Source organism: Sphaeramia orbicularis, chromosome 16, assembly GCF_902148855.1.
Source record: "Sphaeramia orbicularis chromosome 16, fSphaOr1.1, whole genome shotgun sequence".
Lineage (NCBI taxonomy): Eukaryota > Metazoa > Chordata > Actinopteri > Kurtiformes > Apogonidae > Sphaeramia > Sphaeramia orbicularis.
This window is the reverse complement of record NC_043972.1, coordinates 15,669,067-15,689,372: the sequence shown is the minus strand read 5'-3', so window position 1 is coordinate 15,689,372 and position 20,306 is coordinate 15,669,067. Positions and strand designations below refer to the sequence as shown.

At 38.1% G+C, this 20,306-nt stretch overlaps 1 protein-coding gene across 1 annotated transcript in view; it reads right to left on the bottom strand.

The window, feature by feature from the left end:
• The window catches only part of LOC115435523 (glutamate receptor ionotropic, kainate 2), a 756,602-nt gene extending 751,800 nt beyond the window's left edge, over nucleotides 1-4,802 (bottom strand). The window contains exon 1 of the mRNA XM_030157991.1: nucleotides 4,593-4,802. Within this exon, the coding sequence (XP_030013851.1) occupies nucleotides 4,593-4,710 (118 nt within the window). The 5' untranslated portion in view covers nucleotides 4,711-4,802. The remainder of the gene's footprint in view (nucleotides 1-4,592) is intronic.
• Nucleotides 4,803-20,306: the final 15,504 nt, after the last annotated feature.

Genomic DNA, 20,306 nt, shown 5'->3' with positions numbered 1-20,306 from the left:
GGTATATTTCAGGTAAATGACTTTAAGTGACAAAAACTGACATGACACCTTTTTTTATCCACTGATTTTTATTGTCAGAGACTTTCTAAAGAGGAAAAATAGGAGAAATATCACAGTTTTATTCTTCAGAGACATAAAAAGTCTCTTGACAGTTTCAGAACAAGGACATTGCAGGTCAAGGTCTTCACTTTAACCCCTGCACTCAAAGCAGTTTTCTGTCTCAACAATTTCTATTAAAAGATCAAACCCAAAGCGATCACAGTACCTTGTGACCTGAAACAATGTTTGTGGCTCCCAACCCTGAGAGCATTATACACTAAAATAAAACAACAAATAAAACTGCTCATGATAATCACTCTCATCTTGAAGCGATCCTTTCAGATTAATAAACTACTGGGGAAAAAAATCAAATGATTGCAGTGAAATTAACTTGTTCATTCAGGGATGTCATGATTATCACCTCCGATGCTCAATGATCCAAACTGTCCACATATTGTTTCCACGCAGCTTGCATTCCTGGCACATCTTATTTACAAGTCATCTGTGAGATGGAAGGTGTCTGGAGGATAATGTCAACTCTTTCTGCTCAGTTATTGACAAGCGATCTTCTCTGATCTTTTCCAAGACTGAGTTGTTTTCCAAAGAGGGAGTTTTTCTTGCTTTGACCTGCAACATTTAGCTCGTCTGCCCCATTAGATGATGACCTTCATACTAATGCCGACCACCGCATCCAGCGCCAACGCAGCTAATTCAGTCAGTTGTGCAACGATCACAGAGACATAAATGCCAGTATAAACTGATGCATTTATAGATACACAAAACTGTTTTAAATTGCTTCTTTAGAGATGTCAGAAACCTCATGGGTCTGTGCTTGAACCACAGCTTTAATGAAAAATGTTGTATACGATCCATGACTTTGCATAACTTCCACAAGTTAAACTCCTTCCTTGACCTAACTTTTTTTTTTTTTTTTTTTTAATGCTGCTTTTCAAAAGAGGTGAACAGTCTGCTTCCCCCAAGAGTTCATGCAGTGACTGTGTGAAATACATTCTGCTGGTTCCTGTGAAGTGACTCTGGATATTACTTCTTCTCCACACAAATAATCCAATTTCCTGACCTCACCTGTCTACGGTAAAACTGCAGGACAGTTCAGAAGGCCCACAAGACTGCAGTCACTATCACTGAGCTGGCAAGTCATGTGTCGCTGTGGCTCAGAGCTGATGTGTATCAAACGTTATCTTGAATGGGTGGAAGCAGAATTCACTTATGTGGTTTCTATCATTAGTGGTTGTCAACATGTCTCCCTCTGCTTTCAACAGGCACAACAGCCAACCAATTAAACCATGTGAAGTCTTGTCCTGCTTTGAAACTCAGCTCAACAATATATATCTATCTCTTCTCCAAAGGTCCTCTCATGAATTATCTATGGGAATCTGTAGAACGCTTTTTTTTTTTATCACAGAGCGCCGATTAAAGCGATTTTTAAAAAAAAACTGCTGTGGCAAACTGTTCTGTGCTTTTCTTCTTGTTGTGCTTGAATTTCAAAATGTAGATGCAATAGAGCCATCACCACATTTATACTCTAGATGACTAAGCAAAACAAATCATGTGTATCTTGAAGAATAACAGAACTGGCACTTTAAGAGGGTTTGTTTCAGAGTTCTGGAAAATGGAAAAAAATATATATGTATCATGTCTGTTAAGCTATTAAAATTCAATTCCGTCAATAATGGAGCCAGTACTTTTTGATGTTGTTGAAGCATACACAGCTATAAACTAAGATTTTGTTTGAAAAGAAACTGAGAAAGTGAAGTGTTTGTGAAACCATGTCAAATTTTTAAGCCAAACCTGCAACAAATTTTAGCTGACTGTTGCGCCTGTTGAGTATTTGTCTCTAAAATGTCTCAAAGTTATTTTTGTAATGTACTTGTTGAACTGTTTGTCTCTGTAATTGTTTAACCTTGTTTTTACTTTTAGCCCCCCCACCCCATAGCGCTCAAGGAGCCATTGTTCTTTGATCAGGCTGCATTTGTAAATAAAGGTTAAATAAAAATAAAAAATAAAATGATTATCTATATTAGCTTAAAAGCCTAGTTTTCCACAATCAGAAATTCATTCATTCATTCATAACCTTTATTTAAACTTGGAGATAAATTGAGGGAGCAACCTCATTTACAATATAGCTGAGACAAAACAAAACATTTGAAACATACAATGGACATATCAGAAATACCCAAAAGTAAAAGCAACAAAGATGAATTAAAAACAGAGAAGTCTACTTAAAAACAGGATGTACAATAAGAAGTGATTAAGGATTTAAACTGTCCTAATAATAAAAGGGTGGTAAGTTTCAGATGGTTTTGGAGAATGTTCCAGGTTTCAGGTGCACGGTAAGAAAAACTGGACTTTCCAAATTCAGTACACACTGAAGGAACCTTTGAGCAAGTGTGATATTGGCTCGCATGAAAAGATACTAAAGAATTAATATAAGATGGTAAAAGACCAGTGAGGACTTTAAAAACAAAATCCAATGTCTATCATGCCTGTTGGATAGAGAGGGCTATTCAACTTTAGAATACAGCTCACAAGAGTGAGTGTTGTAGCTGTCATTTGTAATAAATCTCATAAATGACATGGTTCTACCTATTTTAAGGGTTAAGGTGATTTCACTCATTCAAAAACAGCAGAAACAGTAATAAAATATCATCTGTGATACTGTAGAAGCTATGTCAAGTCTAGCAGATACTTCGGATGTGCAGCCTTGAAAACTGGAGGTTTGAGCTTTGAAGGGCATGAAGCATAATAACCTGTTGAGGTGCATCGTGTTAGGTGTTGAATGCAATGATTCATAAATGGAATTTCAAACATTTCTGTACAAATTCCAGCCATTCTCTCTGAAAAGTCACCCAACTGTTCTACATTCGTAGTACTAAATGACTAAAATACCCCTTTCAACGTGTAGCCTGTAGTACCGGAAACAGTCTCTGCTTCTGCAACTTCGGTCTGTCACATTCCATCGCCAGTCAGAACCATGAAAAGACATTAGAGGTCTGTATAGATGCCTGCTGAACAAATTTGTCAATATGCGAGTGGATAGTCGCTGATAAAAGCATCTTGGCACAGGAAGAGAGGAGAAATAAATGTAATCACAAGACACAAGATGTCAGACAGACAGATTCAGGTTGTAACTGTTCAGCTCCAGCCTTCTGACTCTGCTGCTGTCGTCAAACGCAGGCCTATTTAAAGGACTCTGATGATATAATGGGATGTAATGGGGCACAGGGTGTTTTCCTCAGCACACCATATTCCTGTCTGCATATGGGCTGAAGGGCACAGAGCTGGAATCCACAGTATCAGGTAAAGACAATGCAGTACTGACACTGCCAGGCCAGAGGTGCATAGGATTTTTAATCCGTCTGCTTAAGTCTAATTCTTTGTAATGTAAATCTGATTCAGAGCTGACAGCTCCATCAGCAGAACAATCAATCTGCGCTTAATCAATGTAAATTGTACATTTCTGCTTAATGTAATTAGAGAGGCTGTTACTTTAATTCAGTATATGTATGTGTCGCTTTTATAAATCTATATAAAACACAGATGCTTCCATTTTTCAGCAAAAGCATTTGAATATTATATCCGTGTGTGACATTCATGTGTTTCTCTGCATCTGTTTGTATGATTATCAGACTGTCGGTGTGTTTACGTGCCACATTTTTGTACATTTAACAGATAAGATACACAACAAATTAACTGACGCGATGACTAAAACCTCTATTGTATCAAAGCCTATAGTGTACTTCTTCTTTCTGCCTTTCTTTTCTGGTTGCAGCAGCACCGCGTGATGCAAGTCAGTGGCCTTGACCTCTTGCCAGAAGCTGGCACTGGCATTAAAATCATATGTTGCACAGCCAGACTTCATTTCTAAGGACGTGTAAGAGACTCAGCACAAAACACCTGGAATATTTCCACAAAATGACACAATGTAGCTGTAAAAAAGAAAGAAAAAAAACTGCCGTCCTTGTGGAGGGAGATTTCTTGTATGCTGCTTGTTTTTTAACTGTTGTTTTAGGGAAATTTGAGAGAAGAGATCAGAACCCAAAAATCTACTAAACAACAGCAAATAAAACATAAACACCAAACGACTTCTATGTATCTAAGTAACACATACACAAAGGATATAACATTACATCTACAACTGTGATATCAAACAATTGCACAAACACTCCTACATTTTCACATTCCATTAGACGCTGCACACACATTTTACACACAACTTTAAACATTTTTACCAAAAAGCAACAAGTCTCATCTGCGTTTAAACAACCCTCCCATATACATTTCTCCTTCTGGCAGGCTTCTGTGCAGTTCCCTGCCAACTCCTGTCATAGATACCCCATGCTTTCCAATCACAGTCACCGCGTTTACAGATGCCTATAACACCGCAAACAACACTGTCAAACACTCTGAGCAGCAACTTCAACTATTTCCCTCAAGTCAGGGAAGGAAGGAAAAGCGAGATGCAAGCAAGGGGACGCATCATTCAAACTTTTACAACCACAAAAGTATATATAAAAGACAAAACAGGTACTCACCAAATCTCAGGACGTGTGGCATCCCATGAGAATATCCCACACAGTGTAATAGCAGCAGTAGAAGCCTAACGGTGCACCTGAATCTCGCATTAAATATCAGCAGGGAGGTAATCTTCATGGTGCTTGTGTGGTGCACAGGATTTTTATTCCCTGAATCGGTATATTCCCCAGATTGTTTGTTTTTTCTCTCTCTCTCTCTCTCTCTTTCACCCCTTTAACGTGAAGCGCGGCGGTTACAAGATCACGGCATGATCACCACCGGCAGGCTGGGCAGCGGTTTCCCCCACATCCATTTGACCAAAGAAAAAAAAAAAAAAAAAAAAGGAAAAAAAAAAAAAAAGAAAAAAGAAGAAGAAGAGAGCACTGCGTGTCCAGCTCACTGCGCCAAGAAGAAACAGCCCTCCGACTCAGCTGAGGAAGATGATGGTGGAGGTGGTGGTGGTAGTAGAAGAGGTGGCGGGGCATCCATGTTAGGCAGGGGAGAGCTTGAAGAAATCCATTTACTGAAAGACACAGATTGAAGGGAGGAGGGGGGTATGGGAGGGGGGGGTTAAAGGGAGGTTTGTGGAGATCCGGCAAGTGAGAGCAAGTGTGTGCGCGAGAGTGAAGCGGTGGTTTCAACAGCTTCGCCAGCCCCGAGCTCCTCCTGCTGCACTGCCGCACAGCATCTGACGTCGAGCCAACACTAGTAGTGGGAGAGCGCACAGGATGGATCGGGCATGTTTCAGGGCTACTGCTGACCACACTTCGTCCCTTGATCTATATCGCCTGCCGAAATTGACATGCCTCCCCCCTCCCTTCTGTCCTTTCCTTTCCTTTTTTCTTCTCCTTTCCCTTCTCTTTCGCTGATGTCGTGTCCCCGGTCAAGCCAACCAACCAACCAACCAACCAGCCGGCCAGCCAGCCAGCCAAGCCAGTCAGTCGCCGCTCCTCCGCTTTTTCCTCTCTTAGATTTTCACTTGGATTGCTGGCAGCGGAGCGCCACAGTCGTGTGAAAGCCAATCTATGAATTTAAAAAGATCGCCTGTGTTTGATCGGAGTCACTCAAGCTTGGACTCATGTGAGGGCTCCGTGAAGCAAACCTGTCACTGTACACTCAACATGATGGATAGCCTCTGCCCCCCCCCCCCCCCCCCCCCCCCCCGTTGTATTTCACCACTCGCGTTCTGTTCTTTCTTCGGAATTATTACTTTTTTTTTTTCTCCACTTTTACTCAGACTGAGGCTGTTAGATAGAAGCCAAGCCACGGCATCACATTTTAATTCCATGTGCGTCGTCTGACTTCAAGAAGTGCCGTATTGGCTTTTTGGTGACTATTAAATCACAGCCCGATCCTTACAGATTAGAAATAGCGAAGAAAATGCGAAGTGTCATGATCAGTATTTCCTCCTAGAATGGACCGGACATTCTTGACTGAGCATTATATGTATAAATGCAACCTTATCAAACGACTGCTCAAAAATGATTTTACAGCCCTGCAGGTGAATTTCACTGCCTATCCTTAGATAAAAGCTTTTCATTCTGATATTACAATGTCGGAAGATTTACCCTATATGCAGAATTCTTGAGGGGAAAGAAACTGAATAGCTTGTCTGTGTATATTTTTCTTGACCTTATAGAAATTTATGTTAAGTTCACCGGATCCGATACAGTGTATTCCAGGAGGTCAAGGTGGTTTAAAAATGGAGTGCAAAAACAGGTAAGAATGTGGAAATAGTCTAAAGAGTAAAAACAAAAATGAGAATTTTTATGTGGCATGAATAAAATCACTAAAAGCAGCCACAGTGATTATATTTGCTTAGTATTAATGGAAATGATTGATAAATGTCTATGAGGAGTTTTCAGAACCATGGACAGCGCCTATGTTGTAATGCCATTCTGAGCGTTGAGGGTGTTTCAGCACCATGGACAGCGCCTACGTTTTAATTCCATTCTGTGCGTTGAAGGTGTTTCAGAACCAGAGACATTCGGCTCCGTGTTCGTGCGTTCTGGTCCCGGTTCTTCTGTCGGTTCTTCCTGTTCCTCAAACCTCCTCAGTTTTCAACAACTACTGCTGTTTGGACCCATTCCACATGATAATACAGTTTACGCCTTAAGGTTAAATATTGTTCCACATTATCATCCGTTTAATGTGGCCAACACCCAAATAAATCCCCCCACAGTCACTTCCCTGGGATTTTTTTTTTTTTTTTTTGGAAAGATGTTTGTAATAAAATGCATCCATATAAGACAGATAAAAATAAATCAACCTATAAATTATGTGATGGAGTATTTGGGGGTTTAATCTGTATGGGCGAGCAGTGTAAAAAGTACAAGTTTATAAATCTTCCAGAAGGCTTTCAGGCACTTTCCTGATCCAAAATCTGTCTAATGAATCACAGAAAATAAAGTATCAGGGATAAGTTTCTGTGACTAAATCGGTACTGTATTTTAACTTGCATAGAGATTAAAATAATAAAGAATAAACACCTCGAAATTAACCTTGGAGCACAAAGCTGCAGTTCTCCCACTGTGCGTAACTCGCACTGTGGAGGTTGGCAGGTGAAAAAAAGAACAACATCTAGCGTACTCATGTGGATGTTTTATAGATGTATGTTCATCTTTTTAGAGGTTGAGCTACAGCTAATCAAATGCCCCTTTGTGCGCGTGAAAGGGGCTTTTAAACGAGCTGAGCTGAGCCCCTCCGACGGGCAACGCTGCGTGATGATAAAGTTGATTTAAAGCTAATGTGCTCATCAACTGTGGGATTGAAATGCGCGACTCGTCTCCGTGAGTGTCCGTCCAGCCCCGGTGAACTAGAGACGTTATCTACGGAATCATTCCTAAGAAAAAAAAAAAAAAAGAAAAAAAAAAAAAAGCAGATCACGGCGACCAAAAAATATCTTTCAACCGCACAACAGTGAAGGCATCAGCCCAAAGAGGAGGAGGAGAAGGAGGAGGAGGAGGAGGAACCCGAAAAGGTGACAAGCGTCTCCAAATAGAGGTCGGGCAAAGACACGGGAGGTCACGTCTATAAACCTCAAGTCAGTGCTTACATTTGAGGCATTTGCGGGTTTTGGGGTTTTTTTGCGCTCTGACTGCGCCAGTTCGAAGCGTCCGTCTAGTCTAAACTCACAAATGAACTTCAAACCTGACCGACAAGGTGTGTAACAGCGTTTTCTGCGCGTTTTCAAACGATATGAAACAGCTCTGACTTCGGTCGCACACGTTTCCAAACACATACGTGACGCGCAAAAAATGGAAAGAGCGCATGTAAAATGTGCGGATAGGTGTAAAGTTTAGTAGAAAAGGCTTACCTTAGGTAGATTTGGAGAGAGGAAGAGTCACCAGAGCTGCACAAAGAAGTTGGTTTGTTTCTATGGAGGAGCCGAGTCGCTTCCCCCGCACTTGCATCTGGTAGCGCTGCGCTCCGGCCGTAGGGGAGACACGCCTCCTGTCGGACGGCAGGACGCACTGCTTAAAGCAACAGGGGGGGGTGCAGGCAGACACCGGACCGGAGGATTTACCGACACCGAGCCTGCAGCTTCCCCCGGCGGAGAAGACTTGGTGTCAGGTCCGACTGAGCCGTATTATAGACCCTTTTTTTTTTTCCGCTAGACAGATCAAGACCAGACGCCCTGTTGGGTACATGCGCCAAAAGCCAATACAGACCAGATCCACTTTCCGGGTGTAAGGTGTCACAGTCCGTCTGTTCTTCTGTGTGGGTGATCCTTGACAAAAAGGATCTCCATTATGGGATGTTGTCTCGTGGTGTCTTTTATCTCAGGTGTATTCATGTAGCTACAGTCAGACTTATATAATTTCTATTTGAGGCAGTCAAAGAAAGTTTCTAAGGATAAATGCAACATGTTACCATCATATTTTTGGTCAAGTAGTAGCAGATATTAGGGCCGATTAATAATGTTTAATATCGTTGTGTTTCTGTTATTTGTGTCAAATAAATCAATTGAATGATGAATGGAAATTGTGTTTCTTGTTGAGTTTTTAAAAAAGCTTTAAATTGTCAAATTCTCAAGGGCTGTAAAGGTAAAATGTTCTCTCAGTGACTTAAGAAATTGAATGTAGATTAATTTGTGTTATTTTTGTATTTGCTGCAATTTCAGATAAGTCAAAGGATGGGAGTAGGAGAGGCAGAAATAAGACTCTGGCTTCAGCTTCTTCCTTTTTCGGTCACTAACATCCTAAGACCCAGGAAATGTCAGAAAAGTACAAGCTTTTTAGTTTTTTATTAAATAAGTGCCTATGTTGGAAACATCATGATGCAACAGTTTTTTCAGATGCAGTTTTTAAAAGTTTTACAGCATGTCCTTTGTGGTGGACAGTTTTCTTTTCTTTTTTTTTTGTGTATAACGTTGTGAAACTCTTGCCCACAAATATGGACAGAAAACCCATAACTGAGTCTGAGGAGGTTAATTATGTCAACTGTACATTCTTTTATGTATGTGTTTTGTACTTAACTGAAATAAAAACTTTCTTTCTTTCTTTCTTTCTTTCTTTCTTTCTTTCTTTCTTTCTTTCTTTCTTTCTTTCTTTCTTTCTTTCAAACCCTCCCTTACACCAATGCAACATTTTTCCTCAAATGCATCCCAATACAAGACAGAAAAACAGCTTATAAATATAGTTTAAAGTCTGATGAAGTGGTAAAAGTATCCAGACACTTAATTTAAGTAGAACTTTCATTACTACAGTGTGAAAGAACTTCTATAAAGTTGTGTAATCATCAACATATATCAACACATCTAAGTATTATAATATGCATGACAAGTAATCCATCACAATACAAGACACACAAAACATTACTAGTAAATCTAACTTAACCCATAAAGACCCAGAGCTACTTCTGTGGCAGTTTCCACATGAATTTTCCTCTCTATTGAACCTTTCTTCAGGTATTTATCAGTTATTATAGTACAGTATTATCTTCTGTATTTTGCATTTCTCAGTATGAATCGTGTATTTTCTTATATTTAAGTCACTGGTCATGTAGATGTTCATAAAAGCTCACAATAAACTCGAAGGTTATTTTACCAAATCAGGAAAAAATGACAAAAAAGCGCCTAAATATAAAATCAAACACCTACATCCACTGTCATTGATCCAACTCCATGGGTTTTACTGGTGAATCAATATTGTAGAAGATGACGGTGTTTCCATGTTCACTACAGAGCCTCTGAACGTCTAAATGGGTCATATCTGATGACCATGAAAAGATGACAAACTGCATTTTACAGCAATTATTTACATGTATTGATAGGATTAGTGGATCAAAAGTTATTTAACATTTTAGATCAGTAGATGCTTTTGGTCGGCTTTGGATGTTTGGGTCTTTATGGGTTAAAGTTTGATGAAGAACCAGTAGTAGAACTGTTTAGATACTTAATTTATGTAAAAGTATCATTACCACAGTGTGAAAGAACTTCTATAAAGTTGTGCAATGCTCAACATAATTATATATCAACATATTTTAAGTACTATATAATGCATCTAAAGTATAAATAAAGTATTAGAGGTAAAACTAGTGACTGTACAGTGTTTTGTGATTATAGATGTAATATTTGGGAGTTCATTTTAGTGCTGTATCCATGTACATTAAATCTCTGAAGTACTTTTTATACTGCTGTGTATTTATAGCAATGCGTCATATTCTATCACCATATGTTTGTCGCATCATTGTCCTTTAGGAACCATATACCTCTAAAAGTTCAACTTTTTATGAGCTCAGAAAAACAGGCCTGTTTTCAACTTTGTGATGATGCATTTTGCAGAGAATCCAAGATGATTAGAGGAGAAAAAAAAAAAAAAATACCAAGCGAAGTGCAGTATAAAGTATTTGAATCTGAGATGTAGTGGAGTAGAAGTATAAAGTAGAATAAAATGGGGACAACATTTGAACTTCAGTACAGTACGTTCCACCCCAGAGGGAGGAAAACATATTTTCATGAGTCTTTTTCTATAGGGTTACATGGGAAATAAACACTATTTAATTTTCAGTCTTTTATTTTTTAAGGAACATTTGATGCTGACATTTTGATCTAATCTGTTGTTTATCATGAAATTAAGTCTCCAACAAGCTATGACACTTAGGTATAGACTAAATGCATATTTAGATTTAGATTATTGTTTTATTTATAGTTCTATTCATTCATTCATTCATTCATTCATTCATTCAAGCTTTATTAAGGACACAAAAACTAGGTCTATAGGATAAGGTAAAAACATACACAATGACAAAAAAAAAAGAAAAGAAACAGCAGTGAGACAACATTTTAGATGTAAACCTTACAGAGGTAATCTTGGGACAGACCAGGGCTTGTACAACTGAGTTTGATTTATATTTATAGTGTGTATTTTAATGGAAAAAAATGATTATGTTTCTGAAAGTAGATGCAAATATGACAAATAATGTGCCAAAAGTGAAATCAGTAGAAAAGTATTTTAACAAATTCCTGATTTAAATCATCATCATCAGCTAAAATATGAATTAATTCTGCAATGCTTTTAAGAAATACTTGATTAAAATGAAAGAGTTGATTTCAGACCATGTTTTACATGAATCAGAAAAAAAAGTGTCCAATAAAGTTTACCATTTACATTTATTATTTTTTTTTTTTTTTTTTTTTTCAATTAAAAGCAGGTTAGAGAAATGATCTGGCTACACTCAGAAGCTTTTTCACTTTCAGTTTGTTTGGAGTGACAGTATCTCAACAGTCTATGAGATAATGTCTTTTATTTCAGACAAATCTTGAAGCATCTTAATTTGCATAGAAACAACTGAAATGATCCCATATGCTCAGCAACGTCACTTTTTTTAACATCTGATGGCTGAATAATTGACTTGTTATTCCTCGCGTCTGACTGCTTGACACAAACACTCATTGTCATTGTGATTCCGAATATCAGGCCAATGAAACAGCAGGATCAGACGAAAGGGGAACAAAGTGAGTCCGTCAGACAGAAATAACTGCAACAAGATATACAATTTAGTGGTGAAGGAGCACATCCCTGCCACGATGGAGGCCTGATCTGAGGCCGCAGTCTGGAGCTGAAATGAAAGGGAGCTTTGATCGCCCCCACCCCACCCCTCCTGCCCCCCCTACAGCGTGCAGCATGAAAAGTTGAATTGTGGGGGCTACAAATAAATAGTCAATGACAGCTCTGTGATCCAACAAGCTCTACTACCCTGAACCACAGGACATAAGAGGGACTAAAATGAAGATAAGATAAGATAAGATAAGATAAGATAAGATAAGATAAGATAAGATAAGATAAGATAAGATAAGATAAGATAAGATAAGATAAGATAAGATAAGATAAGATACTGGAATCAGTCATAGTGTAACGTGCTCTGATTATCTTTTAATCCCAGACATAACGTGGATTGAAAACAGCTTGTTTATTAAATGTTCTGGATTAGGCATTTCCAGATTTCCAAAAAATAATTGTTTAAATATTCTAATCTTGCGTGTTTCTCTTTCAGTTTGTGAATAAAACAACAACAGTTGCAATTCCAAACAGGGAAGAAAAAAAAACAGGGTGTCCCAAAAAAATTGACACCATTTGAGATGTCCATATCAGAGTGACAACATGGTCAGGAGAAATGATACTTAATAGGATTTATTTTGGACATAAAATCTTCATTCTGTCATTCATTCATTTTCTGAACCTGCTGTATCCTCACTAGGGTCACAGGGGTCACTGGAGCCTATCCCAGCTACTTATGGGTGAAGGCGGGGTACATGTCACCAGTTCATCACAGGGCTGACATATAGAGACAACCAGTCACTGTCATATTCACACCTATGGGCAATTTAGATTAACTGATTAACCTACCAGTGCATGTCTGCTCTGTCCTAGTCTGTTTGTTGCGTCCTTGGGCAAGACACTTCACCCACCTTGCCTCCAGTGCCACTCACACCAGTGTATGAATGCGTATGAATGTTTGGTGGTGGTCAGAGGGGCTGTAGGCGCAAATTGGCAGCCACGCTTCTGTCAGTCTGCCCCAGGGCAGCTGTGACTGCATATGTAGTTTACCACCACCAGAGCGAGAATGTGAGAGCGAATGAATAATGGGTCAATAATGTAAAGCGCTTTGAGGGTCCAAAAAAGTGCTATAGAAATCTAATCCATCATTATTATTATTATTATTATTATTATTATTATTATTATTATTATTATTATTATTATTATTATGTCTTTGGATGGTGGGAGGAAGCTGGAGTACCTGGAGAGAACCCACACAGACATGGGAGAACATGCCAACTCCACACAGAAATTTTCCACCCCCATCGACTGGTGTTGGAATCAAACCAAGGACCTTCTTGCTGTGAGGCACGAGTGCTATCAGATTCAGAGTCAGATTCAGATTTATTAATTGTCATTCAATAAAAACATCCCAGATGCTAGCTGTTACAGAATGAAATTGCAACATGCACTGCACAAAATAAAACACAGAAAAGATTTTAAAAACACCAACTAAAGACAACCCATGTGTATGATAAAATATTAAAAACTGCACTAAAATAAGTAAATAGGTTATTAAGGTAAAAATATTGCACTATAGAGGGGTCACTATTGCACCTATTATTGCACATTCTCACTGCACCACCGTGTCTCCCCACGTTTTATTCTACAAATTTCAAACAAAAAATTCTGGGGGATGGTGATTTTATGACGTTCTGAAGTTATTAAAGACGTTGAATGTGTGCACCACTTCTGACCCTATCCCAGATCCTTTTTTCCAACACAAACAGCCTTCCTCTTGAAACTTCTTATACCACGTCCAGATCTGTTGGTGCTTGTTCATGAAATTGAAATATGAAACAAATTCACGTTGCGCATTCACATTGGACTGAGTTTGGGCGTACTTCAATACACAGAACACCTTTTCTGTTGCAGTAAACGGCATCTCTATTCCTGAAAGGAGAACAGTAAAAATTATTACACTTTTTTTTAGCAAAAACAAATTATTAGGTGATGAAATGATGTCAATTTTTTTGGGACACCCTGTATATCAGAATGTCTTGCTATGCTGTTAAAACCAAGATCTGAGGCTAAAATTGCTATTTTCTAAATACATTTAACAACCTCTGGATTATTATTTCTACCCATATGCTTTAAAAAAAAAAAAAAAAAAAAAAAGTAAGGTATGGAGGAGTTTCTCAGCTTTCCAGTGGCACCACATAAGTTTTATTTTATTTTCCTCTGTAGTGGGTCATCATAATGTTTTAATTTGAGACACTAAATGGTCAGTTTCAGATTTAGATTCAGTGCAGAAGAAAAGCTATTTGAATATATAAAACATCAAATTCCACTCTCTACTCCCTAAATAAGAAAAGAGCTTCCTAAAAGTTGTGTCAGGGTCACAGGCTAAAATCTCTACATTTTTACAACAGTATTTCTGGAATTTCTGATAAAAATTTAATTTTAAATGAACAAGGTCCTCCTGAAACAGATTATATCTGACAGCTGATGTCTAATGGTACTAAAGGTTAGAAAAACTTCCTGAACAAGTGCAGGTCATATGCCACAAGAACTATTCTAGGTCTCTGAGGGTTAAATCTCTGACTAATTGGTTTTGATGTGACCTATGAGTCCATTAAATGTGTCTCCTCTACCTTCCTAATCCTCCTGTTCTTACTCAAGAAATTGCAGTTTTCAGGTAATCGTACTTCACTTCAGTATTTCCATTTTATGCAACTTTCTACTTGTATTACGCTGCATGTTGTAATTTTTCTACAATTAATTTGTCTGATGGCTTTAGCTCCTTTTCAGATTGCAGCCCTTCCTTTCCAGTGAAAAATGTACAAATATGTAGATTTTAACATTTGTGATAAAATGACAGATTAATTGTTCCTTCATAGGTTCAAAAAAATTCATCGTCTTGACCTAAGGTTCTAGAACAGCAACACTACAAACATATTATGCTTACAGATTAGACTGCCAATGGTTTATAAAGTTTAAAATTAGCTCAGTCAACTCAGCTGCATAACACTTTCATTTCTCGTACTCTAAATATATTTTACTAACAGTGCACACTTAAGGTTGTAATGCAAAACTTCTACTTTTGACTTGTAATGGTGGTATGTTTATCCTACTTGTACTTGAGCAAAGGATTTGGATTCTTCCACCAATGTAAATCCAACCTAAAAAATAAGAAAAAAAGGTCTGATTTAGAAAGATTTAGAAGAAATTTAGACAAAAAAAGGTTCATAAACAGCTAAATGGACTGCATCTTCAGATGTGGTGAATGTCACCATCACTAATCAACCACTGTAGCAGCACATTTCACCTCAAGACCTTTGACGCTACATTTAAATGGTAACAATCTGAACCAAAAACACAAAAGTGGCATTGTGTTCTCATGTTTATTTCCACATTTAGACATGCATTTTAGGAGAAAAATCTCCATGCAGATGCAAAAGTGTGTGAAGTTTCCTATTTATTGATGTAGTATGCACACCAAGTAGCTAGGTGGCCTCACCAACACCAAGATCAAGTGCCTGCGTAGAACCTTTCTACTTCTGTTCCTGTTCACTCTTAGCATGAAATTCAATCACAAAACAGGAAACAGAGCGTCTTCCTTCTCTGCTCTCTACTACTCTCTGTAAAGATTTCTGACAACTGCTAAAGCGACTCATGGATATAAATTAGCAACTTGAAAGTCCATTCCAGGGAAATAATCCGACATGTTGTTGTCTTCCTGTACTGGCGCGTGCCTGTGATATAAACTCTACACGACAAGACCCTTTAGACCCTTTCAACCCTTTAGACCTAGAGTCACCAATCCTGGTCCTCCAGATCTACAGGGGTTGGCCAAAATAATGGAAACACCTTAAAACATCAACAGAATATAATTTAATATGGTGTAGGTCCACCTTTTGCGGCAATTACAGCCTCAATTCTCCGAGGTATTGATTCATACAACTTGTGAATTGTTTCCAAAGGAATTTTAAGCCATTCTTCAGTTAGAATACCCTCCAACTCTTTTAGAGACGATGGCGGTGGAAATCGACGTCTTACTTGAATCTCTAAAACTGACCATAAATGCTCAATAATGTTGAGGTCTGAGGACTGTGCCGGCCATACGAGATGCTCAACTTCATTAGAATGTTCCTCATCCCATTCTTTAACAATTCTAGCTGTATGGATTGGGGCATTATCATCTTGAGGTGAAGGTGTTTCCATTATTTTGTCCAACCCCTGTACTATCCTGTGTATTTTAGATGTTTCCCTCTTCCAAAACACCTGATGGTCATTATCAGGCTTCTGCAGAGCTTGATGATAGGTTTATCATTTGAATCAGGTGTGTTGGAAGAGGGATACATCTAAAACATGCAGGATAGTAGGTCTCGAGGACCAGGGATGGTGACCCCTACTTTAGACCCCTGGTCCTCAACCTTGGTCCTCGAGTGCCACTATCCTGCATGTTTTAGATGGATCCCTCTTCCAACACACCTGATTCAAATGATAAGCCTATCATCGAGCTCTGCAGAAGCATGATAATGACTGTCAGGTGTGCTGGAAGAGGGAAACATCTAAAACATGCAGGATAGTGGCTCTCGAGGATCAGGGTTGAGGACCAGGGCTTTAGACGGTGACACAAGAACGGAGCATTTTTAAGATTTCCATTTTGGAAGGTGGTTTCACTTTTTTGCGTTTTCAACCCCCAAAAATGCCATTGCCATCTAAACGAAAGGCACATCTGATAAAGTGTTTTGTCGTCTTTACCTGAAAGTGTCGTCGTGTAAACTGGGCCTGAGAGTGAGATGAAAAAATCACTAAAGGAGGTGAAAATCACCCCAAATCCAATCTCTGCAAAGCATCAGAGACATTTTCAGCAATTCTGGATGGAAAATGGAGAGGGATGATGTCACCTCCGCAACTTTTGGATGTAGTATTTATGTATTTTCACTGCCAGATACTTGAACAGTTTCACAACACACTGCAACATGTTTGGCTCATAAAATGATCTGTTAATCTGCTGAAAATGATATGTGTAAATGATGCATAATCCAAACAGCATTTGAAAAATTAATTTAACAACTTTTTTTTTTTTTTTGCTGAAATAAATCAGAATCAGAATCTGTTTATTGTCATTGTACAACGAAATTGAGGTAGAGCTCTCCAACTTAGTGCAAGAAATTACAAGGCACAACAAGACAGTAGAAGGCATACTTATTTACATTAGGAAAAATAAAAGATAGAGGTGTAACTGGGAATATTTGTAAAAAAGATATATAGAATTTAGTAGTGCAAATGGATTTGGAATAGTGCAAATGACATGGGAATTTAACCCTTTCATGTATACTGGTCACTACAGTGGACAGCTATTCTACAGCTGATCTCTTATATATTCATGGATTTTTTTGTTTGTTTGTTTTTGCACATATCTTTATAAAAGTTTTAAGACACTACATATCTTCTCTGACATGAATTGGTAACATTGTGTACAGGGTGTCCCATAAGTCTCCATACATAGGAGACATAATACATTCCATACATATATGGTTCTAACATGTATTTCTTTATATTTCTTCTTTATAGTTCTTCAGCAGTGGAGGACACGCACTGAAATGTGTTCCCGACAAAATGGCAGTCATATAGAGCATATTATATAAATAAAAATGGTTTATGTCAAGAAACGTTTATTTTTCCTATGTATGGAGACTTATGGGACACCCTGTAGATCTCCCCTGAGCGTACTCTCACCCCCAGAACTACAACCCCCCCCACACACACAGTTTTCACACAATTTATCTGTAAATACATGTTTCTTCGTTTCAAAAATTAAATGCAAGGTGTCCAGCTGAATGGACATTTTTGCAACTTCATGTAAAATAGGTTCATAAGATCATTTTTATTATTAGTAGTAGTAGTAGTAGTAGTATGTCTTTTTTTAACTTTATTTTTTGTTTTTTATATAGTTTTTGTTTATTACCTCCGCCAAGGAGGTTATGTTTTTGCCAGGGTTCGTTTGTTTGTCTGTTTGTTTGTTTGTTTGTCTGTCTGTTAGTGTGCGACATAACTCAAAAAGTTATGGACAGATTTTGATGAAATTTTCAGGGTTTGTTGGAAATGGGATAAGGAAGAAATGATTAAATTTTGGTGGTGATCGGGGGTGGGGGGGCCCACGGGGGGGCGCAGACCAGAAAATTTCATCAAAATCTGTCCATAACTTTTTGAGTTATGTTACACACTTACGGACAGACAGACAAACAAACAAACAGACAAACAAACAAACCCTGGCAAAAACATAACCTCCTTGGCGTGGGGGGGCCCACGGGGGGGGCCACTGATCAGCCTTGGCGGAGGTCTGCGCTCTCCGAGTGCTTCTAGTTTATTTATTTTTCATAAGAAAATTTTCAATTGCATTGTTTTTTTCATGCCTAAAGAAGAATAAAAACACTCAGAAAAAAGTCTTGATTAAGGTTCTCATAATTCATGCATGAAAGGTTTAAATACTGTAGGATAAATAGAGTGAAAGGATAAAATAATATAGAAGGCTGTAAACATTAGACAGATATTGCACATGTTACAGGGTAGGGTGAGGTTATTGTTACTGCAGTGGGCAACAGTGTCCTTGTGGGTGTTCTGTTGATGTTTTGTTTGGTTGTTTATTATGGCGATAGCTTTGGGAAGAAGCTATCCCTCAGTCTGTTTGTCCGGGTTTTATGTGATCTGTAGCACCGGCCTGAGGGCACCAGTTCAAACAAGTGGTTGCTGGGGTCCCCTCGTGCACATACAATATAAAAGTGCATACATAGAGGGAAGCTGCTTCTTGTGTTTATGTAAATATGTACTTGACACTATTTTTTTTCTATCTTTGATTACCTCCCTGTGTCAAACAAAATTTACAGATCTGTGCAAAAGTCTTGGACCACTATTAGGTTTGTTGTTTTATCATATCTGTTTGGGCCAGAGCCTGAGGTAAATCAAAATTGGACCCTAAAAGCAGAGACTATAGGCAAACTGAGCTCTATGGAAGGTTTATTGCCCATGAAACAAAGGTAACGTTTGGCTGTGGTGGTCGACAGTGAGGAGGTGGACTGGAGACTGCAGTGGAGTCAGAGGAAAACGGGTGGAATAACACAGTGAAAATCCAAGTTCAGCCGGCTGGATTTCAATAATGAGAAACAAGAGGTCTGCACTCGGTGGAATCATTATCTGGTGATGATTGAAGACAGGTGTGTAAATCAGCAGCAGGGAGAGATCAGCCACGCCTCCTCACACACCTGCAGAGAACAAGGACAACAGAAAGAGGAGGGGGAGGGAGACGAAACAGCAACAGAACAGAAACACCACAATACAAATGCATTTCTCAGTCTGTTTATCTACATAAAATATCCTCTTGAGACCCAGCAATGGATTTTTGTCCTCTGTAGGGGACAAGAGTTTCACAGATTTACTTAAAAAAAAAAAAGAAAGAAAGAAAGCTGTTCACTGCAAAGGACACTCCATAAAAAAACAAAAAGAAATTAAAAATGTAGCTTAAAAAACTGTTGCATTATGCTGTTTCCAATGATGACAATATTTAATCTATAAAGACCCAGCGCTACTTTTATGACAATTCCCAAATAGATTTTTCTTTATTTTTAACCTTGATTAAGTGATCTATCACCATTTTATTATATTATCCTCTGTATTTTGTGTTTTATCAGTATAAATCAGACATTTTCCTCTAATTAATTTACTGATCATGTAGACGTTAATTAAAGCCCAGATAACAGTTGAGGGTTATTATATCAAAATCAGAAAAAAAAAACGAAAAAAAAAAGTGACTTTTTCAGTAACATATATCCTTAATTGAACAATGCTTTGGATTTTTTGGAGTATTTTTTGTTTAATAGAAAATATTTTATAAGTTAACAGTGTTTGAAGATGCTCCAAAATAAAAAAAAATAAAATAAAATAAAAAAATTGCTTCTATAAAACTAATTGAACCAATTTTTCTAAAAAAAAAATATGTATATATGTATATTAAAATGTGCTAAACCCACTGTCTCCATCCACTTTTATTGATCCATCTCCATGGGTTTTACTGGTGAATCAATGTTGTAGAAGATGATGGTGTTTCCACGTTCACTACGGAGTGTTAATTTGAAGTTCCAAAGCAATTTACATTGACGTTAACTGACGAAAACCCCACTTTTCTTGCAGTGATGAAAAGATGACAAACTGTATTTTATACCAATTATTTACATGTATTGATAGGATTAGTGAATCAACAGGTATTAAACAGTTTAGATCAGTAGAAGCTTTTGGTCAGTGGTGGATGTTTGGGTCTTTAAAGGGGTCATATTTTGCTAAACCCACTTTTATTAGTCTTTGGTTCATTTATTTGTGCATTTGGACCCTAATAGTTCATAAAGGTTGAATTTGAACCCTCCAGGTGCTGCAAAGCTATCTTTATATTCATTTTGGCAAAAATCAAATGGATTTCTATAACCTGTTTTAATTCCTTCTTAATTTCTTACATTTTATAACTAGTTACATCATGACATTTGTACATATAAGGGCAAGACTTCCGATGAACATTTCTCCGAGTACACCATAATTTTTCATCAGCAGGTTGAAGTAAAAACTGAAAATATGTCCAAACTTTAAGCCGATTACTTAAAATTTTCAGTTGATGAACACAAGTGCCTGAACGGGACAGAAAGCACAGTCAACAACCTGGAGGGGGCGGGGCATGAAGTGGCTCATTTGGATTTAAAG